Below are 26114 nucleotides of genomic sequence, written 5' to 3'. Positions count from 1 at the left end.
AAAACCTGTTTCTTTCTGGTCTGACTTAGACCCATGCCTAGGGTCTCTCTTCATTGTGATTCACGGCAAATGAATCACACGCATTTGTTTACGTGTTTGTTCCGTAAGTTAGCCAGGAAATTTTTTCAGGCAGTCTTACTCATCTTTATATCCACATGACCTAATGCCAGGTCTAGTATTTGGAAAGTGAAGAGTTGGAAAGAAGACTAGAATGAAAGTGTTCCTCTCAGGATAGCCTAGTTTTCTTACCATCAGGCCTGGGTCTCCACTGGCTTAATGATGATGTGTAAATTTCCTTTTCTGTCCTTTCAGTTGCAGGGTATAAGTGTTTATCTCAGAATGTCCCAGGGGCAGAAAGTAACTTTCTCTGTTTTGATGTTGTTGCTGTCTGTTTGTTTGTTTTTTGAGACAAGGTCGGTTTTTTTGTTTGTTTTTTGTTGCGAGTTGCAGGGCAGTGGCATGATCATGGCTTACTGCAGCCTTGACCCCCGAGCTCAGGTGATTCTCTTGCCTGAGCCTCCCCAATAGCTGGGACTATAAGCACACGCTGCCACGCCTGGCTAATCTTTAGATTTTTAGTAGAGACAGAGTTTTGCCACGTTGCCCAGGCTCGCCTGGAGCTCCTGGACTCAAGTGATCCACCACCTCGGCCTCCCAAAGCACTGGGATTACAGGCATGAGCCACTGGACCAGCCAGAGAATAACTTTCTTTGAACCTTCCTACTTATCCTCATACAGATGGTCCCCACTTATGATGGTGTGACTATGATTTTTGACTTTACAATGGTGTGAAAATGATATGCATTCAGTAGGAATTGTACTTTTTAAAATCGTTTTTGAGACAAGACTCTCATTCTGTTACCCATGCTAGAGTGCAGCGGCATGATCTCGGCTCACTGCGACCCCTGCCTCTCAGGCTCAAGCAATCCTCCCACCTCAGCCTCCCAAGTAGCTGGGGCTACAGGTGTGCGCCACCACACCTGGCCTAGAAATTGTACATTGGATTTTGAATTTTGATCTGTTTCTGGGCCAGCAATATGAGGTATATACTCTCGAGACACTCAGCAGGGACAGTGAGCTGCAGCTCCCATTCAGCCCTGCAAACGTGAGGACAAACGGCCAATCACAAGTTTGTCCAACCTGAGGCCCTCGGGCCACATGTAGCCCTAGATGGCTTTGAATGAGGCCCAATACAAGTCCGTTAACTTCCTTAAAACATTTCGAGATTTCTTTTTCTTTTTTTTAACCTCAACAGCTATTGTTAGTGTTAGCATATATATTTTTTTTTTTTTTTGAGACGGAGTTTCACTCTTGTTGCCCAGGCTGGAGTGCAATGGCACAATCGCTGCAACCTTCACCTCCCAGGTTCAAGCAATTCTCCTGCCTCAGCCTCCCAAATAGCTGGGATTACAGCCATGTGCCACCACGCCCGGCTAATTTTGTAGAGACAGGGTTTCTCCATGTTCGTCAGGCTGGTCTCGAACTCCCGACCTCAGGTGATCTGCCCACCTCAGCCTCCCAAAGTGCTGGGATTACAGGCATGAGCCACCTCGCCTGGCCAGTGTTACTGTATTTTATGTGTGGTGCAAGACTAGAGTCTAGTGTGCTGTGTTACTAGATGATTTTGCCCAACTGCAGGCTAGTGTAAGTGTTCTGAGCACATTTAAGGTAGGGAAGGCTAAGCTATGATGTTCAGTAGGTTAGGTATACTAAATGCTTTTTTTTTTTTTGAGACAGAGTCTCATTCTGTCCCAAGCTGGAGTGCAGTGGTGCAATCTCTGCTCACTGCAGCCTCCACTTCCCAGGTTCAAGCGATTCTCCTGCCTCGGCCTCCCAAATAGCTGAGATTACAGGCATGTGCCACCATACCCGGCTAATTTTGTATTTTTAGCATAGGTGGGTTTTCACCATGTTGGCCAGGCTGATCTTGAACTCCTGACCTCGAGTGATCTGCCCGCCTCACCCTCCCAAAGTGCTGGGATTATAGGTATGAGCCACCGCACCTGGCCCTGATATTTTCTACGTATGCTGGATTTATTGGGACATACTTCAGTGTAAGTCAAGGAACATTTGTATTACAGATAACAGTATTGATGATATTACTGAACAGGGAGTGGATATATACTTTTTATTTTCGTTCTTTTCTTTTCTTTTTTAACTTTTTGCAGATAGGGTCTCCCCTCTGTGGCCCAGGCTGGAGTGCCTATGGGCTGGCATGCAGTGGCACGATCACCACTCACTGTAACTTTGAGCTCCTGGGCTCAAGAAATCTTCCTGCCTCAACTTCCCGAGTAGGTAGGACCACAGGCACACGCTACCACACCTGGCTAATTTTTATTTTTTGTAGAGATAAGATCTCTGTTGCCCAAGCTGGTCTTGAACTCCTGGCCTCAAGCAATCCTTCAGCCTCAACCTCACAAAGCATTGGGATTACAGATGTGAGCCAATGTACCTGTGACTTTTTCTTATACTGAACAAATCAGTATTGGGGCCAGGGTCTCAGACTCTGGGACTGATGATCTTTATTTATCTGTTTGCATCCAGCATTGCTGACAAGACAAGAGTAGAGAACTTCTGCCCACTGGCATTTGGGCGCTCAAGGGCATGGGCAGCAAAGGGCTCCTTATAATCTAACTGTTATACCCATGAAAGCTCATGAACAGAGCTCAGATACTAGGCTCAGAGGATCAGGGTTTCTTCTCCGCCCAGGGACACTTCGTGAAAATGGTTGTATCAGTTAGCTATTGCTGTATAAGAAGCCATCCCCAAACAGTAACTAAACAGCAGCTATTTGTCATTTCTCACTATCCTTTGGGCTGGTTGGGTTCTTTGCAGATCTTGCCTGAGCTTACTCATATGACTGCACACTGTTGACAGCTGGATTGTCCCAGGGTGGAAGCTCCAAGATGGTCTCATCCACATACCTGGGCCACTGCTGGGGACAGCCAGAAGCCTGAGAGTTCGCTCTATCCTCTTGGTCTCTCAACATTCTGATCACTCAGTAGTCTAGCTTCAATTCTATTTACATGGTAGTTTCCAAGGCCACTTAAGGCCTAGGCTCAGAAGTCCCGTAACATCACTTACCAAGTATTCTGTCAGTCAAAGCAAGTCACAGGGCCAGCCCAGATTCAGGGAAACAGGAAGTAAATGCCTTTTTTTTTTGAGATGGAGTCTTCCTCTGTTGCCCAGTCTGGAGTGTCGTGGCCGGATCTCGGCTCACGGAAACCTCTGCCTTCCAGGTTCTGGTGATTCTCTTGCCTCAGGCTTCCAAGTAGCTGGGATCACAAGCCTGCACCACCACGCCCAGCTAATTTTTTTTTTTTTTTTTTAAGAGGGGTCTCACTCTGCCACCAGGATGGAGTGCTGTGGCGCGATCTTGGCTCACTGCAACCTCCGCCTCCTGGGTTCAAGCAATTCTCCTGCCTTAACCTCCCAGTAGCTGGAATACCGGTGCCCACCACCACGCCTAGCTAATTTTTTTGAATTTTTAGTAGAGACAGGGTTTCACCATGTTGGCCAGGCTGGTCTAATGGATCGGGGATTGATCCATTGGTCTAATTCGTCCACTGCAGCCTCCCAAAGTGCTGGGATTACAGGCGTGAGTCGGCTAATTTGTGTATTTTTAGTAGAGACAGGGTTTTACTACATTGCCCATGCTGGTCTTGAGCTCCTGAGCTCAGGTGATCCACCCGCCTTAGCCTCCCAAAGTGCTGGGATTACAGATGTGAGCCACCATGACTGGCCTTTTTTGTCTGTTTGTTTGAGACAGAGTCTCACTCTGTCCCCCAGGCCAGAGCGCAGTGGCATGATCTCAGCTAACTACAACCTCCACCTCCCACGTTCAAGTGCTTCTCTTGCTTCAGCCTCCCAAGTAGCTGGGACTACCGGTGCCTGCCACCATGCCCGGCTAATTTCTGTATTTTTAGAAGAGATGGGGTCTCACCATGTTGGCCAGGCTGGTCTTGAACTTCTAACCTCAGGTGATCTGCCTGCCTTGGCCTCTCAAAGCACTGGGATTACAGGTGTGAGCCACCACGCCTGGCAGGAAATATATGCCTTTTAATGAGAGAATTTACATGCACGAACAGGAATGGAGGAGTTGTAGGAGCCACATTTTCGAATAATCTTCCACAAAAGCCAGGGCCTTGGAGGGAACTTACGCCCGTCCTGATGTGTGGCCAGCACAGCCAGGACTAGGTGTGGAAGCTGACTGGAATCACAACCCTGTGAATCAGGGTTAGTTTAAGAACAAAGGACACCTTCCTGAAGGTACTGAATCATAGATCCCATACTCTGTCTTCAAGGCCTTACATTCAGCTCCACAAAGCAAACCATACAGGGTCGGGTACAGTAGCTCATGCCTGTAATCCCAGCACTGTGAGGCCAAGGCGGGTGGATTGTGTGAGGCCAGGAGTTCAAGACCAGCTTGGCCAACATAGTGAGACCCTGTCTTTACAAAAAAATTTACAAACTAGCCAGGCGTAGTGGCATGTACCTGTAGTCCTAGCTACTTGGGAAGCTGAGGCAGGAGGATCGCCGGAGCCCAGGAATTTGAGGTTAGAGTGAGCTATGATCATGCTACTGCACTCTAGCCTGTGTGACAGAGTGAGACCCTATCTCAGAAAGAAAAGCAAAAAAGCAAACCACACAGGTGGCCATGATGCTGGACCACAAAGCAATAAATTCCTCTCTGTGTCGTGCCTTCATTGCAAGCCACCACCCAAACCATCTCCTCTTCCCTCTCCAAGTGTCCTGCAGGCCAGGCTTTGGGAACATGCCTCAGAGGAGCCCATACCTGCCCTGCCCTATCCAGCACTCCCATATGAACATCCTTAATTTTCTGGAGTTCTTGCAATAGGATGGACTTACGTATCTGTGCCCAGCAGTACAAAACCAGGCAGGAATGAGAACAGCAGAGGGTGTAGTCGGGTTAACAGTGTGGAAGTCTCTTGCCTTAAAGAGTGTGTGTGTGTGTGTGGTGTAAACAGATTTCTCTATTCTGCCCTTCTGAACGCAAGGATAAAGTGGGCCTGTGTTAGTTTACTATGGCTGCTATAACAAAATACCAAAGACTGGATGGTTTAAACAAAATGAGGCTGGGCTGTAATCTCAGCACTTTGGGAGGCCGAGGCGGGCGAATCACAAGGTCAGGAGTTTGAGACTAGCCTGGCCAATATAGTGAAATCCGATCTCTACTAAAAAATATAAACATTAGCTGGGTGTGGTGGCGTGTGCCTGTAGTCCCAGCTACCTGGGAGGCTGAGTCAGGAGACTAGCTTGAACCCAGAAGGCAGAGGTTGCAGTGAGCTAAGACCATGCTGTTGCACTCCATCCTGGGTGACAGAACAAAACTCCGTCTCAAAAAAAAAAAAAAAAAAATTATCTCCCAGTTCTGGAGGCTGGAAGTCCAAGATCAGAGTGCCAGCAGGGTTGGGTTCTGAGGCCCTTCTCCTTGACTTGCAGATGGCCATCTTCTCCCTGTGTCTGCACATGGGCCTTCCTCTGTCTGCATCCAAGTCTCTTCTCATAATGACCTCAGTCAAAGTTGATTGGGGCCCTACCCTAACAAACTCATTTTAATTTAATCATCCCTCCAAATATAGTTATATTCTGAGGTACTGGGAATTGGGCTTCAGCATAAGAGTTTGGAGGGCAGGCTGCGCATGGTGGCTCATGCCTGTAATCCCAGCTACCAGGAGGAGGCTAAAGCAGGAGAATCTCTAGAACCTGGGAGGCGGAGGCTGCAGCGAACTTAGATCATGCCACTGCACTCCAGCCTGGATGACAGAGCGAGACCCCATCTGAAGAAAAAAAAGTTTTTGGGGGAGATGCTGTTCAGCTATTCAGCTCATAACAGGGCCATTCCGCTTTCCAACTGGGTCAGCAATCACTGCTGTTTGTAATGGGAGACATTTCAGACCATTCCCTAATGGTAATGAATTTCAGAAACAGTTTCACCACTGGGTGCATTTGAAGCGTTTGGGAGGAGACAAAGGAAGGGGAGGAGGTTGGCCAGCAATCAGAATAATGAGCTCAGCTATTTTGTTCTGAAAGTCTCTGTTGAAGCCAATTTTCTTTTTTTTTTTTTTTTTTTTTTTTTTTTTTTGAGGCGTAGTCTTGCTCTGTTGCCCGGGCTAGAGTGCAGTGGCACAAACTCGGCTCGCTGCAACCTCCGCCTCCTGGGTTCAAGTGATTCTCTTGCCTCAGCCTCCTAAGTAGCTGTGACCACAGGCGTGTGCAACCACACCCAGCTAATTTTTGTATTTTTAGTAAAGACGGGGTTTCACTATGTTGGCCAAGCTGGTCTTGAACTCCTGACCTCAGATGATCCACCTGCATTGGCCTCCCAAAGTGCTGAGATTACAGGCATGAGCCACTGCACCCGGCCCAAAGCCAATTTTCAAAGAAACTGACTTATTCCCTCCATGCCAGGGCCTTCGAGGGAGAGGCTGCCGATTGTCCCTGTCTGGTATCCAGCAGCTTCATAAACCCCTGGTCCCTGAGAAATGGTAGGGTCTTGGTTCTCTTTGCAGAGGTGGATGGTTGAGGGGCAGAGGTAAAGAAAAGCCTTGGACTGAGCATGCTCTGTGTCTTTCACCAAGATTTCCCCCTCTGCCAGTTCTGTCCTGCTTGTTAAATAAACCATCCAGCCAGAAAAGCCGCCCAGACACATGCGATTCCTCCCCAGACTGTGACGAGGAGGGAGGGCAGATGGAAATTCTGGCATGTCGGTGTATTTACCTCCAGGTTAACAGGGAGCTGCTGCCCAGACCTGGAGTTCAGATTGTCCAGGGTGTTCTGCTGACTGGCTGTTGGCTTGGAACTGAGCACAAGCATTAGGACCTCCCCCACCCCAGCCCTGTTGTGAAATGCTGTCCCTCTCCCTGGAATGGGAACAGCAGTTCTAGGAATTCCATCCTCGTACTCTCACTAAGCCTCACATCCCCCCATCCCGGGGAAGAACGCTTCTGCCAAAGGAACCCCAGGGGGAAGTGAGGGACATATGCGGCTCAGTTTACAGAAGCCCTGTCTAGCTGTGGAGTATGGGCACTGGAGGGCTGGGGGAAGCATTCAAGGCAGGGAACATCGTGTTCTGACAAGCACCCAGAAGTCTAGGACCTCTTAATTTTTCCAGCCAAGAGTGTTAGCTAAGGGCTGGTAGCCTGGTCTGCCTTACTAATTTTATTTTATTTTGTAGAGACAGGGTCTCACTTTGTCACCCAGGCTGGAGTACAGTAGCATGATCCCAGCTCACTGCAGCCTTGAACTCCTGGGCTAAAGCGATCCTCCTGCCTTGGCCTCTGGAGTAGCTGGGACCATAGGCACACACCATCTTGACAGGCTACTTTTAAAATTTTTGGTAGCAATGGGGGATCTCACTATATTGCCCAGGCTGGTCTCAAACTCCTGGCCTCAAGCAATCCATGTGCCTTGTCCTCCCAAAACTCTGTGATTGCAGGCATGAGCTACTGCACCTAGCCAGCCTTGCCGATTTTAAACAGTAGAAGGCATTTAGGATTGGAGTCAAGGCGGGTTAGGTTGGACTCTGGATGGCTGTGAGGGGACAGCTTTTCTGGGTCTCAGTTTCCTTTTCTGGAAGGTGAGGCTCCTCCACGGGCAGTTTAAGGGGGACTAAGACCTAGCACGTCACACTGTGAGCACAGACCAGAGGGGATGATGGATGGCAACCAGGATTGCTGTATGCACCTCACCTGAAGATCTAAGCCTTGGCTGTGTGCCACGCCTATAATCCCAACACTTTGGGAGACCAAAATGGGCAGATCACGAGGTCAAGAGATTGAGACCATCCTGGCCAACAGAGTGAAACCTGTCTCTACAAAAAATACAAAAGGTAGCTGGGCGTGGTGGCACACACCTGTAATCCCAGCTACTCGGGAGGCTGAAGCAGGAGAATCACTTGAACTAGGGCGTCGAAGTTTGCAGTGAGCCAAGATCAAGCCACTACACTCCAGTCTGGGCAACAGAGTAAGACTCTGTCTCAAAAAAAGAAAAAACTAAGCCTTCATCATGCAGCACTTCAGTGCTCCTTGGGCTCCAAAAAAATGCTCCGTGTTCCGGCTTATGACATCTTTCTCTGGTTGTATACATTCTCCCAAGTGATATTCTTTTTAACAGCAATTATGTGAGTGTCACTGTATTCTCATACAAAGAACTTTGATGTTCTTTATTTTATTTAATCTTCATGGTACTCCTCTGAGGTTTGGATTTTGTGATTTCCTCCCTTTTAAGCTGAGGAACGAAAGAGCAACTTGCAGTTCAGGGGCTGGTATGTGGCAAACCCAGGTTTGAGTCCAGAATGCCTGCCTCCAAGCACTGTGCTATTTGTACAGTGAGTACCTGCCAACGAGGAGATCCTAAAAATAAATGGCACATGCCTGGTGCTTTCAAAATAGTTTGAATGAGCCTAGTATAGTGCCCTTGTTTTACAAGTAAGGAAACTAAAACCTAAGGGAATGTCTCTGTGGCTTTATTTATTGTAATCCCAGAACTTTGGGAGGCCAAGGTGGGTGGATTGCTTGAGCCCACAAGTTCAAAACCAACCAAGGCAGCATGACAAAACCTTGTCTACAAAAAATAAATTAGCTGGTCATGGTGGCACATGCCTGTAGGCCCAGCTACTTGGGAGGCTGAGGCAAGAGGATCACTTGAGCCCAGGAGGCAGAAGTTGCAGTGAGCCTAGATCACAAGCCAGCTGGGGCAACAGAGCAAGATCCTGTCTCAAAAAATAATAATAATGATAATTAATTAATTAAAATATTTATTTACTTATTTTTAGAGACAGATCTTGTTCTATCTCCCAGGCTACTGTGCAATGGTACAACTGTAGCTCGCTGCAGCCTTGGATTCTGGTTCAAGCCATCCTCCTGCCTCAGCCTCCTAGGTAGCTGGGACTGCAGGAATGCAGCACTATACCCAGCTAATTTTTTTTTTTTTTTGAAATGAAGTCTCGTTCTGTCACCCAAGCTGGAGTGCAATGGTGTGATCTTGGCTCACTGCAACATCTGCCTTCCAGGTTCAAGCAATTCTCCTGCCTCAGCCTTCCAAGTACCTGGGATCATGGGCGTGTGCCACCACATCCAGCTAATTTTTGTATTTTTAGTAGAGATAGGGTTTTACCACGTTGATCAGGCTGGTCTCAAACTCCTGACCTCAGGTGATCCACCTGCCTCGGCCTCCCAAAGTGCTGGGATTACAGGCATGAACCACCACACCTGGCCTATGCCTGGCTAATTTTTAACTTCTTTTGTAGAGATGGGATCGCCCTTTGTTATCCATGCTGGTCTCGAACCCCTCTGTTTCTTTATACATCTAAAGCCAACTGCTGTCACCACAAAGCATGCCTTGAAAAAAATATGTATTATTCCTATATTTAGTGCACATCTGGAGTTTAAAATCCCAAAGGATACTGCCTAGCAAACATGCTGAAGTTCATGATGGTTCTTGGTTTCCGTGGACCTAAAAAGGATGGAGGATGCCCTTACCCTGTCCCCTCCAAGTCTCTGTCCTGGGTTGCTTACCTGTCCTATGATTTGTCCCTTTGACTGATAATTGGTTCCTGGTATGGATGAGACTGAATAAATGGTGAAATATGATAATAGCTAGAATTGTCTGGGGCTTACATTGTGTCAGCCACTGTTCAAATCCATACGGTAACCCTATGAAGTTGGGACTATCATTGGCATTGCCATTCTTGCAGAAGCAGAAACTGAGACACAAAGACCTTAAGTCATAACTTGCCCAGAGTCATGAGAGCTGGTAAATGGAATGACAGAGCTGGGTTTCCAAAGGCTTTCTGATAGAAGGAGCCTCAGTTACTGCCCACAGATAGTTCAAGACCAAACCTTGAACTCTACCCTCAGCACGCGACAGAGGCTGGATCCCAGCTACACAGATGGTTTGAGGCATAGGACAGGAGTGCTCCCCTCTTCTCCTCCTGCCCTGCTGGGAGGCAGGGTTCTGGATTGCCCTGCTCTGCATCTCCAGGTTGGCAATAGAGGTCAGCCTTAGCTCACCTCCCTCACCCTTTGGGTGCCTCAGAACTGGGTGAGATGGATACTCCTCTGGGCCAAGGGTTTAGGGTCAGGCTGCCTGAAGCAGGAAGATGGGCTTGGGATTTGTGTCCCTCTGTGGTTTCCCCTTAGGGCTGTCTGTGGATTTCACATGCTTGGCTGTCATCACTTATTTACAGGTCTTTCTCAACTAAATTAGATAAGGTTTAGATTTAGGTGCTTTTACTACATCTGACTTTTTTATATGCCTAGCACCTGGCACGGTGCTGGGACAAAGTAAAGGTTCAGTGAGTAAATAAATGAGACCAGCACACCTACTTTCAGGAAAAAGGATTGAGCAAAGACTGGCAAATTTGTGGGTGAGGATTAACACTTTTGTCCCTGGACTGCAGTAGTCTCTATACTTGAATATGGTTCATAGAGTGAAGGTGTAGTGTAGATTTTGTTTTTGTTTTTGAGACAGAGTCTTACCGTGTCACTCAGGCTGGAGTGCAGTGGCCAATCTCGGCTCACTGCAACATCTGCCTCCCAGGTTCAAGCAGTTTTCCTGCCTCAGCCTCCCAACTAGCTGGAATTATGGGTGCACGCCAACACGCCCAACTAATTTTTGTATTTTTAGTAAAGACAAGGTTTCGCCATGTTGACCAGGCTGGTCTCGAACTCCTGACCTCAGGTAATCCACCCACCTTAGCCTCCCAAAGCACTGGGATTACAGGCATGAGCCACCATGCCCAGCCTGAATCACTTTTTTGATAGATAAGAGTTGTTAGTTTGCTTGCTTGTTTGTGTTTGTTTGTTTTTTGAGGCAGAATCTTGCTCTGTTGCCCAGGCTGGGGTGCAGTGGCGCAATCTTGGCTCACTGCAACGTCAGCCTCCCGGTTCAAGCAATTCTTCTGCCTCAGCCTCCCAAGTAGCTGGGACTACAGGCGCACACACCACCGCACCCGGCTAATTTTTGTGTTTTGAGTAGAGACGGGGTTTCACCATATTGGCCAGGCTGGCCTCAAACTCCTTACCTCATGATCTGCCCACCTCAGCCTCCCAAAGTGCTGTGATTAAAGGCATGAGCCACCGTGCCTGGCCCTTGCCGGTTTTTTTCACTGTGGACCCCTGTGCCAAAATCAGTTTCTGGAGGTCTTTATCTTCACTCTTTATTCTGAAGCAGGGGAGAGGAGAGGGTTTAAGGCTCACCATTCAGGAGGTCAAATTTAAATTCCCTGTCACCCCCCCTCCTCGGGGTAAGGGACATCTGGCACCCCTCTGGTAAGGTTGCTCAAGAGAGTAAGCCTCTGGGCAGCTGCCAGACACTGCTAAGAACGTGGGATTTCCATTTTCCATACAGACTTACAAGCAGTCTCCCTGTTATCAGCCCCCAGCTCCAGATTCCATGCTGTCCCTAACTCCTGAACCTTCCTGGGGTTCTCCGGGGCAAATGGAGAACTTGCTCCTCCTCCACCTCCCTGCATTTCAGTGTCACCCACTTCCTCCCTGTGAGACTGTTGACCATGGGTGCACTTGCCTCTGTCTTTACCTGTTGTGATTTGGGGTGACAGTTGGAGCTCTCCCTGCATCCAGGTTGGAAAGCATGCTTGTCCTTCTCATTCTTGGTGTTTGGCATGACTTTTGAGATAAGGAGTAGGAGAAAAATGTCATGGCTCTGCCATGTTGCAGTCACCTTGATCCTCAAAAGCACTTCATATTCTTTGTAGTGGCCTAGTGGAGGTGGGTCATTTACCCCAATGTAAAGAAGGGTCCAAGACAGGCTCACTGAGGAAACAGGACCTCAGCTAAAGAGGTTTTGTTTTGCTTTTATTTATTTATTTTTTGTGTGTGATGGAGTCTCGCTCTATCTCCCAGGCCAGAGTACAATGGCATGATCTTGGCTCATTGCAACCTCCACCTCCCAGGTTCAAGTGATTCATTCTCCTGCATCAGCCTCCCAAGTAGCTGGGATTGGGTATGTGCTGCCACGCCCAGCTAATTTTTGTATTTTTAGTAGAGGCAGGATTTCACCATGTTGGCCAGGCTAGTCTCGAACTCCTGACCTCAGGTGATCCACCTGCCTCAGCCTCCCAGAGTGCTAGGATTTACAGGTGTGAGCCACTGCGCCCGGCCTGTTTTGCTTTTAAAAATGAGGTCTCGCTGTGTTGGCCAAGCTGGTCTGGAACTCCCAGCCTCAAGTGATCCTCTAACCTTGGCTTCCCAAAGTGTCGGGATTTACAGATGTGAGTCAGTGCGCCCAGTCATAGCCCCTACCTTTGGCTAAAGAGTTTTGTTTTATGTGGAGGCCACCCTGGTGTGATGCCACTTCACCTGCGGAACACATACACAGAGGTGACTGTCAGACCACACCTGGCCAGCAGCCCTGAGGGGAACTTGGCATCCATGCCTCCCACCCTGTTTCTATTTCCTGACCTTGTACATGGGCCAAGTGTGCCCAGCACCAAGAGGCTCTGCAGCAGTGTCTTGAGCCAAGGCTTTGAAGTTTGTCTTTTTTTTTTTTTTTTTTGAGACAGCTCTTGCTCTGTCTCCCAGACTGGTGTACAATGGTGCAATCACCACTTACCGCATCCTCGATGTCCTGAGCTCAAGCAGTCCTCTCACCTCAGCCTCTTGAGTAGCTAGGACTCCAAGCGCATGCCATCATTCCTGGCTAATTTTTTTAAAAAATTTCGTAGGTGGGGAGCAGTGGCTCATGGCCACTGAGGCAGGGAGGCAGGGAGACTGAGGCAGGGAGATCGCTTGAACCCAGAAGGAGGAGGTTGCAGTGAGCCAAGATCACACCACTGCGCTCCAGCCTGGGCAAGAGAATGAGACTCTGTCTCAAAAAAAAAAAAAAAAAAGAGAGAGAGAAAATTTGTAGATACAGGTCTTGCTATGTTGCCCAGGCTGGTCTTGAACTCCTGGGCTCAAGCGATCCTCCCACCTCAGTCTCCCAGAGTGCTGGGCTTGCAGATGTGAGCCACCTCACCTGGCCTTCAGCTGACTTTCTGAACACTGCTGTTTACTCCTCACAGCCCCCTCTCCAACTGAAATACTCTGATTTTATTTTTTTATTTATTTGTTTGTTTGTTTGTTTGAGATGGAGTCTTGCTCTGTCATCCAGGCTGGAGTGCAGCGGCACAATCTTAGCTTGCTGCAAGATCTGCCACCCGGCTTCAAGTGATTCTCCTTCCTCAGCCCCCTGAATAGCTGGGATTACAGGTATATGCCACCACACCCAGCTGATTGTTTTTGTATTTTTAGTAGAGATGGGGTGTCACCATGTTGGCCAGGCTGGACTTGAACTCCTGGCCTTACGATCCGCTCACCTCAGCCTCCCAAAGTGCTGGAATTACAGGTGTGAGCCACTGCACCCAGCAAATACTCTGATTTTATTAGGTAAAATTGGAATTCTTGTTTTTATTTATTTATTTATTTATTTTTGAGACAGAGTCTCACTTTGTCGCCAGGCGACAGGCTGGAGTGCAGTGGCACAGTCTTGGCTCACTGCAACCTCTGCCTCCTGAATTCAAGCAATTCTCCTGCCTCAGCCTCCCAAGTAGCTGGGACTACAGGCACATGTCACCATGCCCAGCTAATTTTTGTATTTTTAGTAGAGACGGGGTTTCACCATGTTGACCAGGATGGTCTCAAACTCTTGACTTCGTGATCCACCCGCCTCGGCCTCCCAAAGTGCTGGGATTACAGGCTTGAGCCACCGCGCCCGGCTGGAATTCTTATTTTTTAAGTAAGTGCAGTAGCCATAGGACAAAGAGCACAGAGACTTTTTCTTTCTCTCTTTTAATTAATGATTTTTTAAATTTTATTTTATTCAAGCGATTCTCCTGCCTGAGTCCAGAGTAGCTGGGATTATAGGTGTGTGCCATCACACCAGCTAATTTTTGTATTTTTGGTAGAGACGGGGTTTCACCATGTTGGCCAGGCTGGCGAAAGCAAGATCTTGAAGAGGTATTTGTCTTCCCACATTGATAGCAGCGTTATTCACGGTAACTGAGAAGCAGAAGCAGTCCAGTGTCCATCACTTGGAGGAGAGAATAAGCATGATGAGCACACACTCTCAATGGGGTGTTATTCAGCCTTCAGCTGGAAGGAAATCCTGCCACAGGCTACAGTGTGGAGTGGCCTTGAGGACATCATGCTAAGTGAAATAAGCCAGCCATGAAAAGGCAAATCCTGTATGATTCCACTTATATAAGATACCTAGAGTGGTCAAATTCAGAGAGACAGAAAGTGGTACCCTGGTTGCCAGGGCCTAGAGGAAGAAGGGAATGGGAGTTGGGTTTTGTTGTTGTTGTTGTTGTTGTTTTTGAGATGGAGTGTCTCGCTCTGTCGCCAGGCTGGAATGCAATGGGGCGATCTCAGCTCACTGCAACCTCCGCCTCGGGGAAATAAGAAGCAGGGAGACTCTTGCCGAGTCTCACAGATTAAGAAACAACAGAAAAAAAGTGGTCCCATCTGGAGCCAAGATGTCCAGCCATTTGTCCAGTGAGTCCCCACCCCTGCTGCCTGAACGCTAGGGTCTCTGGGGAGGGGATGATCGTACAGCCCCAAGCCTTGCAGAGTGGAGCAATGCCACATCTGGCGTCTAGAACTGAAACAAATCTGGGTCACTTTTTTAATAATTTTTTTTTTTTTTTTGAGACAGAATCTTGCTCTTGCCCAGGCTGGAGTGCAGTGGTGCAATCTCAGCTCACTGCAACCTTCGCCTCCCAGGTTCAAGCGATTGTCCTGCCTCAGCCTCGAGAGTAGCCGGGTCTACATGCGCCCACCACCACACCCAGCTAATTTTTTGTATTTTTAGTAGAGACAGGGTTTCACCATGTTAGCCAGGATGGTCTCAATCTCCTGACCTTGTGATCCACCCGCCTCGGCCTCCCAAAGTGCTGAGATTGCAAGCATAAGCCACTGTGCCCGGCCTGGGTCACTTTTTTAAAAAGAGAGTTCGAAATTGGTCTTCCCTTTCCTCCCTTCACACCTGCCCCTGCCCTGCAAAAAGAGGACCCCACCACTTTCCATTTGTAATCTACTGGGCTCATAGGCACTCAGACTCAGAAGGTGCATGGGTCTTTATTTTACAGATGAGGACACAGCGGCCCAAAGCAGGGGGTGCAAGGAGTTACATGCATAGGGTCACACAGCTGGCTAGGAACGGAGCCCAAAGTGCAGCCTGGCTCTTTCCTTTTACCACCCGCCTCCTAAGAAACAGCTGTGCGCTGGAGTTCCCCAGGCAATGAGCAGGGCTGTCAACTTCAGCATCACTGCCTCTCCTGCAAGGGAACAGGAGAGTAAAACCAGTAACTGCCTGGAGGGGGCACAGCCAGACTAGAGGAACATGATTGGCAGGTGAACTTTCTCTTTAGGTATCTCTCTGCATTCCTCTGCCCTTCAGCATCTCAGGTCCTCCTCAGCATGGAGCTACATTTCATGAATTCATGGTCAGTCTCCGAGATGGAAATTGGTGCCTTTCCAGGAGTTTACAGAGAGTCCAGTGCTGAGCATCAAGAAATGAATCTCAGAATGTACAAATATTGTGGATTAAAAATCACAACAGTAAAATAAAGCATAAGAAATGAATCTCGGCCGTGCGCAGTGGTGCACACCTGTAATCCGAACACTTTGGTAGGCCAAGGCAGGCAGATCACCTGAGGTCAGGAGTTTGAGACCAGCCTGGCCAATATGGTGAAACTTCATCTCTACTAAAAATACAAAATTAGCCAGGCGTGGTGATGCAGGTCTGTAATCCCAGCTACTCAGGAGGCTGAGGCAGGAGAATTGCTTGAACCCACGAGGTGGAGGTTGCAGTGAGCCAAGATGGCGCCGCTGCACTCCAGCCTGGGCGACAGAGCAAGACTTCATCTCAAAAAAAAAAAAAGAATCTTATCTGGTGGGATGCCACTCATCATAACCCCTAAGTGAGGGAGAGATTTCAAGGTTATTGATAAGGAAGGGCATTCCTGAAGTCCTCAAATCATGGTTCCAAAACTTAGGTTATTCATATTTCATCTGTACAATTATTACCATACTTTGCATTCCATTTGTATAGATATTTAATATTTCCTTATATCACCTTAGATTTTGACTTTAATTTACATTATTTTATCATAGAATCTATCATATTATTGATATTAAATAGCAATATTAAAAGGAATTGCTGTCACTACTATATATGGAAAACCAGACTCACTTGCCATAAATAGTAGGTAGCTATAAAAAGAAATAATCATGACAGCAGATAGTTTTAACATTCTCACTAGATTCCACTGCCGCTGAAGGCTTTGAGCCTGAAGGCTGCTCTTTGTTGAAAAGGGAGCAGTCAGCAAATGCAGTCAAGGTGTTGGAAATGATCAGTGCCATACAGCTGCTTTCAAGACAGGCAGAGCCAAAGGAGAAACCTCCTTGTCGGGTGTGGTGGCTTACGCCTGTAATCCCAACAGCTTGGGAAGCTAAGCCAGGTGGATCCCTTGAGCCCAGGAGTTCGAGACCAGCCCTGGCCAACATGGTAAAATGTCATCTCTACTAAAATACAAAAATTAGCCAGGCGTATTGGCCTTTAGACCCAGCTACATGGGAGGCTGCGGCAGGAGGATCACTTGAGCCCAGGTGGTGGAGTTTGCAGTGAACCGAGATCATGCCACTGCACTGCAGCCTGGGTGACAGAGTGAGACCCTGTTCTAAAAATAAGGGTCAGGCACAGTGGCTCATGCCTGTAATCCCAGCACTTTGGGAGCCCGAGGCGGTCAAATCACCTGAATCAGGAATTCAAGATCAGCCCGATCGGCATGGTGAAACCCATCTCTACTAAAAATACAAAAATTAGCTGGGCATGGCAACAGGCACCTGTAATCCCAGCTACTTGGGAGGCTGAGGCAGGAGAATTGCTTGAACCTGGGAGGCAGAGGTTGCAGTGAGCCAAGATCCTGCCACTGCACTCCAGCCTGGGCTACAGAGTGAGACTCAGTCTCAAAAAATTATAATAACCTCCTCACTGTTCACTGCTATTTGATAGATCAGGTAGGCCTGCAAAGATTTTGGGTCCCCTACTTTGAGAAAAAGACTCCTTTTCCTTGTTAGTACAGTAGTGAATTTAAAAAGTGTTGGTTTTTTTGAGACAGGGTTTCACTCTTGTTGCCCAGGCTGGAGTTCAGTGGTGTGATCTGGGCTCATTACAACCTCCGCCTCCCAGATTCAAGTGATTCTCCTTTCTCAGCCTCCTGAGAAGCTGGGATTACAGGTGCTACCACCAAGCCCAGCTAAATTTTGTATTTTAGTAGAGATGGAGTTTCGCCATGTTGGCCAGGCTGGTCTCAAACTCCTGACCTCAGGTAATCCACCTGCCTCAGCCTCCCAAAGTGCTGGGATTATAGGCGTGAGCCACCGCAACTGGTGAGCGAATTTTTTTTTAAAAAAAACCTGCCGTGCGGACAGGACTGAACAATGAATAGAAGTGTATTTTTTCCAACGTGATCTGTCATTGTCACGAGTAAATTAACAGCCCTGGTGAGCTGAGGGGCTTCAGGGACAGAGCACAGGGTGCACAGAGCTCTGGGAAGACACAGGTGCAGTCGGCCTGTGGACCTCTTCCATCGGATCGTTCCATGTGAAGGGGGAGTCGGGGCCATTTGGAGAAAAAACCCCCTTATGCATATAGGGAATCACTCGGGCAACTGCACATGGGCTGGGGCCTGGCTGTGGTTTGAGGATACTGAATAATCGAACAAGACAGGCTCCTGCCCTAGAGAAGTAAGACTAACACTTGTGAAAGGAGACTGAGAAGAAAATGAATAGAATGCAGGCTATGGAGCATCTGGGAAGTTCAGTCACACAGTCACACAGTGGCAGGGCACACTGGGGCCTCGCCGAGGAGAGGCGCTCAGCAGGAGAGAGCCGTTAGGGGCAAGGAGAGCCCACCCTTCACTCCTGCCTCTGACTCTTCCCCGCAAAGTCCAGGCATTCTTTTTTTTTTTTTTTTTTTTTTTTTTTGGCTGTCTTTGAATTAGACTCGCTGCAGCCTGGACCCCTGGGCTCAAGCAATCCATCCCCCTCCACTTCCCAAGTAGCTGTGACTACAGGCACGTACCATCATGCCCAGCTCATTTTAACTTTTTTGTAGAGATGGGTCTCACAGCCGGGCACGGTGGCTCACACCTGTAATCACAGCATGTAGGGAGGCCAAGGCCGGCAGATCACCCGAAGTTGGGAGTTCGAGACCAGCCTGACCAACATGGAGAAACCCCATCTCTACTAAAAATACAAAAATTAGCCAGGCGTGGTGGCGGGAGCCTGTAATCTCAGCTGCTTGGGAGGCTGAGGCAGGAGAATCACTTGAATCCTGGAGGCGCAAGTTGCAGTCAGCCGAGATTGCACCGTTGCACTCCAGCCTGGGCAACAAGAGTGAAACTGCATCTCAAAAAAAAAAAAAGTAGGGGGTGGGGGATCTCACTAAGTTGTTCAAACTGGTCTCAAGCTCCTGGGCTCAAGCAGTCCTTCTACCTTGGCCTCCCAAAGTGCTGAGATTATAGGCATGAGCCACCACACCCAGCAAAAGTTCTTATTTTTACTAGACTGGTTGAATCACTTAAATTTTCTGTTTGGTCATTTGTAAAATGCAGCTGAAGATACCTATTCTGCTTATCGCACGGGAGTGCCGTAAGGACAGGACTGAACAATGAATAGAAGTGCATTTTTTCCAACGTGATATGTGATTGTCATGAGTAATTAACACTGAGCCCTGGTGAGCTGAGGGGCTTTAGGGACGGAGCACAGGGTACACAGAGCTCTGGGAAGACACAGGTGCAGTGGGTGGCCTGTAGATCCCTTCCATCAGATCCTTCCATGTGAAGCGGGAGTCGGGGCTGTTTGGAGGTAGCAGAGTTCTGGGTGGCAGTCAGGCCTCCAAATAAGCCTCAGTACTCTGGCTATTTTTGTTTGTTTGTTTGTTTGAGACAGAGTCTTGCCCTGTCGCCCAGGCTGGAGTGCAGTGGCGCAGTCGGCTCACTGCGACCTCCACCTCCCAGGTTCAAGCGATTCTCCTGCCTCAGCCTCCTGAGTAGCTGAGATTACAGGCTCCCGCCACCACGCCTGGCTAATCTTTGTATTTTTAGTAGAGACAGGGTTTCACCATGTTGGCCAGACTGGTCTCAAACTCCTGACCTCAGGTGATCCTGCCCGCCTCAGCCTCAGTCCCCAAAGTGCTGGGATTACAGGCGTGAGCCATCGCATCTGGCCTCCTCTGGCTTTTTTCAGGAGAATCTGCTGCCTATACTGGAGCCACGCCTCAAAAAAGTGGAAAAACCAGCAGGCAGGAGGTTGCAGGTGGCTTCACCAACCTTCTTGTGCCCTTCTAGGTACCAGGATCATCTACGACCGGAAATTCTTGATGGAGTGTCGGAACTCACCTGTGACCAAAACACCCCCAAGGGATCTGCCTGCCATTCCTGGGGTCACCAGCCCTGCCAGTGATGAGCCCCCCACGGTAGCCAGCCAGAGCCACCTGCGAAATAGCCCAGAAGATAAGCGGGCAGGCGGTGAGTGGTGGGGCTTGGCCCTTGGGAAAGGGAATGTATGAGGCTCCTGGAGTCCGTCCACTGGGAGGAATTCCAGGGAGGAGGAACGACAGGGCCTCTGCCCTACCTTCTAAGGGGCAGCTCAGAGCCCAGAGGGCGAGAGTAGGGGTGGGGAGGTTGAACTCTTCGTTGGTAGCAACTTTCCCCCTGAAAGGGGCCCACACACCTCAGGAAAGATGATCTGGCACCATTTGGTCATGTAATCAGCGTGGAGCTTGTTTGAAATGGCAGTGGCTGCACACAGCAACTTTCATAAGCATCCCCCTCCATATAGTTGTTCCTGAAGCATTTCCACTTGGAACACACCCATGATGTTTGTGGTGCAAGAGACAAGTTATCAAAGACACAGTGTACTTGTCCTTTGGGAAATTACATGTCTGCAAGATGAGAAATACATCCGGGATGCCTCCTGTTGGGCTGCTGATCCCTAGTGGATCTTTATGAAGACAGGTAAAAACAATGCAGCCAGTTGTCTGCCGATTTGACCTTTGGTAGCTGGGCTCTTCCTGGTGTCCCCACCTCCCGAGTAATCAGAGCAGCCACTCTGGTGGTGGTGTCAGTAATGCACTCTTTGTGGCACCCTGGCTGGCTTGGCAGAGTGTTGGAGTTCTCCTAAGCACTTCCAGGCAACTATAGTCAGTCTGGAACCCGCTGACCCTTCACCTGGAAGGCCATACACCAGGCCCAGACAGGGAGCAGCAGGAACCTCAGCTGGGCTTGCCCTGCTGACAGCAGCTGAATTCATCTCCCCAGGGCCCGCAGGACATGATTCATAATTATCTTGGGAACCTCACAGTTCAAGACAGACAGGAGTTGCCTGTATCTTAGTCTGTTTTTTCTGGCTGTAACCGAATACCTGAGATTGGGTAATTTATGAAGAAAAGTGGTTTATTTCCTACAGTTCTAGAGACTGGGAAGGCCAAGGGCATGGTGGCTGCATCTGCTTGGCTTCTGCTGAGGGCCTCCTACTGCATCATAACATGGCAGAAAGCATCACAGGGCAAGCGGGGCACAGGAGAGAGAACCAAGCTGGCTTTTTGTTACACTCCTGTGGTAACCCATTAATCCAGGAATGGGTTAATCCATTCATAAGGACGGAGCCCTCATGACCCAATTACCTCTTAACAGCCCCACCTCTTAATACTGTTACATTGGGGATTAAGTTTCTGTATGAATCTCAAACCATAGCAGTCCAGCCCTGTACCCCCAAAATTCATGTCCTTCTCATACACAAATATATTTAGTTGATCCCCCTATCCCCAAAGACTTAACATGTTCCAGCCCCAGCTCAAAAGCTCAAAGTAGAGTTTCATATGAATCAGATGAGACTCAGCATGATTGTCTCAAGCTTAATTCCCTTCCAGCTGTGAGACTGTGAAACTAAACAAGTTATCCACTTGATAACTTTTTTGATAGGGGCTCTCCCTGGCCCCTAAAACATCAGCTGGTGGCCAGGCACAGTGGCTCATGCCCGAAACCTCAGCACTCTGGGAGACTGAGGCAGGAGGAATACCTGAGGCCAGAAGTTCAATACCAGCCTGGGCAACAAAGTGAGACCCCATCTCTACACAAAATTTTAAAATTAGCCAGGCGTGGTGGTCCATGGCTGTAGTCCCAGCTACTCAGGAGGCTGAGGCAGGAAGATCACTTGAGCCCAGAAGATCAAGCCTACAGTGAGCTATGACTGCATAACTACACTCCAGCCTGGCCAACAGAGGGAGACCCTGTCTCTAAAGACAAAAGCAAAAAGAACAAAAAATTCAGCCCAAGTGATAGAGCTTGGATATTTGTCCCTGCCCAAATCTCATGTTACATTGTAATCCCCAGTGTTGGAGGTGGGGCCTGGTGGGACATGTTTGGTTCATAGGGACAGATCCCTCACAACTTGGTGTTGTCCTCATGATAGTGAATGAATTCTCATGAGATCTGATTGTTGCAAAGTGTGGCAGCGCCACCCCATCCTCTCTTGCTTCTGCTTCCTCCATGTCACATGCCTGCTCCCGCTTTGCTTTTCACCCAAGTAAAAGCTCCCTGAGGCTCCCCAGAAGCCAACAGAAGCGGTGTCATGCTCGCACAGCCTGCAGAACCATGAGCCAGTTAAACCTCTTTTCTTGGCTGGGCGCAGTGGCTCATGCCTGTAATCCCAGCACTTTGGGAGGTCAAGGTGGGCAGATCACCTGAAGTCAGGAGTTCAAGACCAGCCTGACCAACAAGGTGAAACCCTGTGTCTACTAAAAATACAAAAATTAGCTGGGTGTGGTGATGGGCGCCTATAATCCCAGCTACTCAGGAGGCTGAGGCAGGAGAATCTCTTGAACCCAGGAGGGGGCAGAGGTTGCAATGAGTCGAGATTGGGCCACTATGGTCTAGCCTGGGAGACGGATACTCCATCTCAAAAAAAAAAAAAAAAACAAAAACTTCTTTTATAAATTACCCAACCTCAGCTATTTCTTTATAGCAATGAAAGAACAGCCTCATATACCAAGCATTCACCCATTGTTGACCTGGCCCTCTGTCCCCTCTCTCCCCAGGTGAAGAGTCACAGTTTGAGATGGACATTTAAAGCACCAGCCATCGCACGGAGCGCTGCCAAGGGGCCCGTCAGGCCCTTCCCGGGAGGAGTCCCACCAGCCAGGCCTTATAAAACTGGTCATCCTGGGCAGGTGTCGGCGTGGGGTCGGCCACCCCAGCCCTCTCTCCCTCACTCAGGGCACCTGCCCCCTCCTCTTTGTGAACACCAGCAGATACCTCCTTGTGCCTCCACTGATGCGGGAGCTGCCGCCCCAAGGGGAGTGACCCCTGCCAGCTAGCACACCCTGCAGCCAAGGGCCAGGAAGTGGACAAGAACGAGCCCTTCCTTCCGAATGATCGGGGGCGCAACCACCCCTTCCTTAGGTTGATGTGCCTGGGAAAGCTCCCTTCCCCCTCCTTCCCCAAGAGAGGAAATAAAAGCCACCTTCGCCCTAGGGCCGAGAGTTGGGCCCTGTCTGAGCTTTTTTCAACTCTGTATGGTAACTAACACCAGCTGCTATGTGTACAGTGCTGCTTTTTTTTTTGAGACGGAGTTTCACTCTTGTTGCCCAGGCTGGAGTGTGATGGCGCGATCTTGGCTCGCTGCATCCTCTGCCTCCTGGTTCAGGCGATTCTCCTGCCTCAGCCTCCAGCCTCCCAAGTAGCGGGGATTACAGGCACCTGCCACCACAACCAGCTAGTGTTTTTTTGTATTTGTCGTAGAGACAGAGTTTCACCATGTTGGCCAGGCTGGTCTTGAACTCCTGACCTCAGGTGATCCACCTCCCTCGGCCTCCCAAAGTGCTGGGATTACAGGCATGAGCCACCATGCCCGGCCTTGTACAGTGCTTCTGAAGCGTGGGGCTATCCTTATTTGATTCTGACTCTGATCCTGTGGGTAAGTAGAAAAACTGTTATCCTCACTTTACAGGTGAGAAGACTGGCACAAGAACAGGTAAAATAAAATTGCACAGCTGCTGAATGGCACGTGGGACCTGGTTGGAGTCCTGCTACATTTTTTTTTTTTTTTAAGATGAGGTCTTGCTCTATCATCCAGGCAGGAGTACAGTGGCGGTGCGGTCCTAGCTCACTGCAGCCTCAAACTCCTGGGTTCAAACGATCCTCCTGCCTCAGCCTCCTGAGTAGCTGAGACTACAGGTTTACATCACGATGACTGGCTAAGTTTTTTCTGTGTAGAGATAAGGTCTTGCTATGTTGCCCAGGCTGGTCTTGAACTCCTGGGCTCAAGTGATCCTCCCACCTCAGCATCCCAAAGTGTTGGGATGACACATGTGAGCTGCCACACCCAGCCCATGCCCTGCTATTCTTGATCTCTTGTTTTTTAGCAGCAAGGCAGCTGCCTTGCTTCCGGGCTTTCTCCCCCTTCTCTCAAACCCAAGCCTGTCAAGTTTGTCACCTTCCCCTCAAGGTCCATCCCATACAAGAATCAAAGGGAGGAGCCCCTGCCTTGGCCAGTGTGGCATCTGATCCACAGACACTCGACCTTTGCCAAGTGATCACTTTGTGTGAGCTGTCATGAGTGGCACAAACACAGACAAGCTCTCTGCCTTAAAGATTTTCATTGAAATGTAAGATTTGCCCAAAAGTGGGCCAGGCGCAGTGGCTCATGCCTGTAATCCCAGCACTTTGGGAGGCCAAGGTGGGCAGATCACAAGGTCAGCAGTTCGAGACCAGCCTGGCCAATATGGTGAAACCCTGTCTCTACTAAAAATACAAAAATTACCTGGGCCTGGTGGCACTTGCCTCTAGTCCCAGCTACTTGGGAGACTGAGACAGAAGAATTGCTTTAACCTGGGAGGTGGAGGTGGCAGCGAGCTGAGATCATGCCACTGCACTCCAGTCTGGGTAACAGAGTGAGACTCTGTCTCAAAAAAAAAAAAAAAAAAAAAAAGATCTGCCCAAAAGTAAAGGTAGCATAGGCTGGGCACAGTGGCTCAAGCCTGTAATCCCAGCATTCTGGGAGGCTGAGGTGGGAGGACTGATTGAGGCCAGGAGTTTGAGACCAGTCTGGGCAATGCAATAAGACCCCATCTCTGTAGAAATTTTTTTAAATAGCCAGACATGGTGGTGCATACCTGTGGTCGTAGCTGCTCGGAAGGCTGAGGCGGGAGGAACACTTGAGCCCAGGAGTTCAAAGCTGCAGTGAGCCACGATTGTGCCACTGCACTCCAGTGACAGAGTTGAGGCTTCATGGAGGTGATGCTACAGCTCCAACCTGGGAATGAGTGGGTTAGGGGAGGCAAGGGCCCCCGCGTTTCCAAGCTCAGGTGGTCTTGCGGAGCTTGGGTGTTCAGGGATGGGACATCAGAGCAGGCAGTTTGTGTGGGCGAGAATGACTTTTACAAATGGCCAAAGAAGGGTGGGGTGTCTGAAGGTCTTGAATGCTAGGCAGAGATCTTTGCTGAGAAGCAATAGGTTATTTCTCATTACAGGATATGCTGGGGGGTGGATGGATGGCCTGTGAACAAGAGGCAGTGGCTGGCATTTACTTAAGCTCCAGGTACATGGCGCTTGTCCACCTGCCATTTGGACAGCAGCAGATCATCAGTGGCCAAGTTGCTTGCCTGGCCTTCTCTATAGTTGGGTTGGAGCCCTTTCCCTCACAAGGACAGAAAGCAGCTGAGTCCAGGCACATGGTGATGTGTGGCAGGCCTGGCCTTTGGCGCGCTGCCTCTAAGCACACAGCAAAGTATCCATATTGATGGAAAAGAGACGCTAAGGATGGGCCACCACCAGTGCAAAGAACAATGAAAGCTTCAAGTAGCCTCAAAGGAGAGATTGGCTCGGGCTTCCCAATTCCTTAGCTTTCAGATAAAAGCATCTTGCTCCAAGGCCAGGTGCAGTGGTTCCTGACTATAATCTCAATGCTTTTGGGAGGTTAAGGTGAGAGGATCACTTGAGGCCAGGAGTTTGATACTAGCCTGGGCAACGTAGTGAGACCCCTATCTCTATACCAAAAAAAAATTAAAAATTAGCCAGACATGGTGGCACACAACCTTGGGAGGCTGAGGAGGGAGGATCACTTTAGCGCAGGAGATCGAGGCTGCAGTGAGTTATGATCATACTTCTGCACTACAGTCTGAGCAACAGAACAAGACCTTGTCTCTAAAAAAAGGGCCAGATGAGGTGGCTTATGCCTGTAATCCCAGCACTTTGGAAGGCTGACTTGGGCAGATCACCTGAGGTCAGGAGTTTGAAACCAGCCTGGCCAACGTGACAAAACCCCTTCTCTACTAAAATTACAAAAATTGGCCAGGCATGGTAGTGCACACCTGTAATCCCAGCTACTCGGGAGGCTGAGGCATGAGAATTGCCCAAACCAAGGCGAAGGCTGCAGTGAGCCGAGATCGCACCAGTGCACTCCAGACTGGGTGACAGTGAGACTCTGTCTCACAAACAACAGAAAAAACTTACTCTGACATTCCACCAGAGGTCTTGCCAGCCTATAACTCCATTTCCCTTCTTGGTCTTATGTCTCAAGGTCTAAGAGACAGGGTTTAAAAAAATGATTTATCTGATAGTTCAGGGGCTGCAGTAAGATAATTGTTTAGACTGGGCATGGTGGCTCATGCCTGTAATCCAGCATTTTGGAAGGCATCCCTTGAGGCCAGGAGTTCGAGACCAGCCTCGGCAACATGGCAAGATCTCCCCATCTCTGAAAAATAGAGACAAAAAAAAAGAAATAAAAGAAGTGTGCATCTTTCCCACTGAGCAGAAGCATCCTCCCTAGGGCCCCAGGTGTGTTCCGAGTATCAGTTCTGGCTGGATGCTATGGAATGGCCACAATCCACAACACAGTTCTTGTCCTCAAGGAAGTTAAAATCCTGGGGAAAGTGAGACTGTTGTGGTCCATCTGAACATGCGTGTGCACTGAGCCCCAAAGCTTCTATAGAGATGCGCACTCTAGGGGACCATCACAGTCTGGCACTGCGACCCTCCAACATCACCAAAACCACTGTTTCTGCCATTGAGGAACCCCCCGAGA

General features: G+C 49.0%; 1 protein-coding gene across 1 annotated transcript in view; it reads left to right on the top strand.

Moving 5' to 3' along the window:
• The window catches only part of EIF4EBP1 (eukaryotic translation initiation factor 4E binding protein 1), a 29310-nt gene extending 6738 nt beyond the window's left edge, over positions 1-22572 (top strand). Inside the window, exons 2-3 of the mRNA XM_032288236.1 lie at positions 19379-19558; positions 22129-22572. Coding sequence (XP_032144127.1) covers positions 19379-19558; positions 22129-22160 — 212 coding nt within the window. The 3' untranslated portion in view covers positions 22161-22572. The remainder of the gene's footprint in view (positions 1-19378; positions 19559-22128) is intronic.
• Positions 22573-26114: the final 3542 nt, after the last annotated feature.

The sequence above is a fragment of the Sapajus apella genome, unplaced genomic scaffold (genome assembly GCF_009761245.1).
Source record: "Sapajus apella isolate SASKATOON/1434 unplaced genomic scaffold, GSC_monkey_1.0 scaffold21, whole genome shotgun sequence".
Taxonomy (NCBI): Eukaryota; Metazoa; Chordata; class Mammalia; order Primates; family Cebidae; genus Sapajus; species Sapajus apella.
Note: the sequence above shows the minus strand (reverse complement) of the source record. Positions and strands in the feature narration are given on the sequence as shown.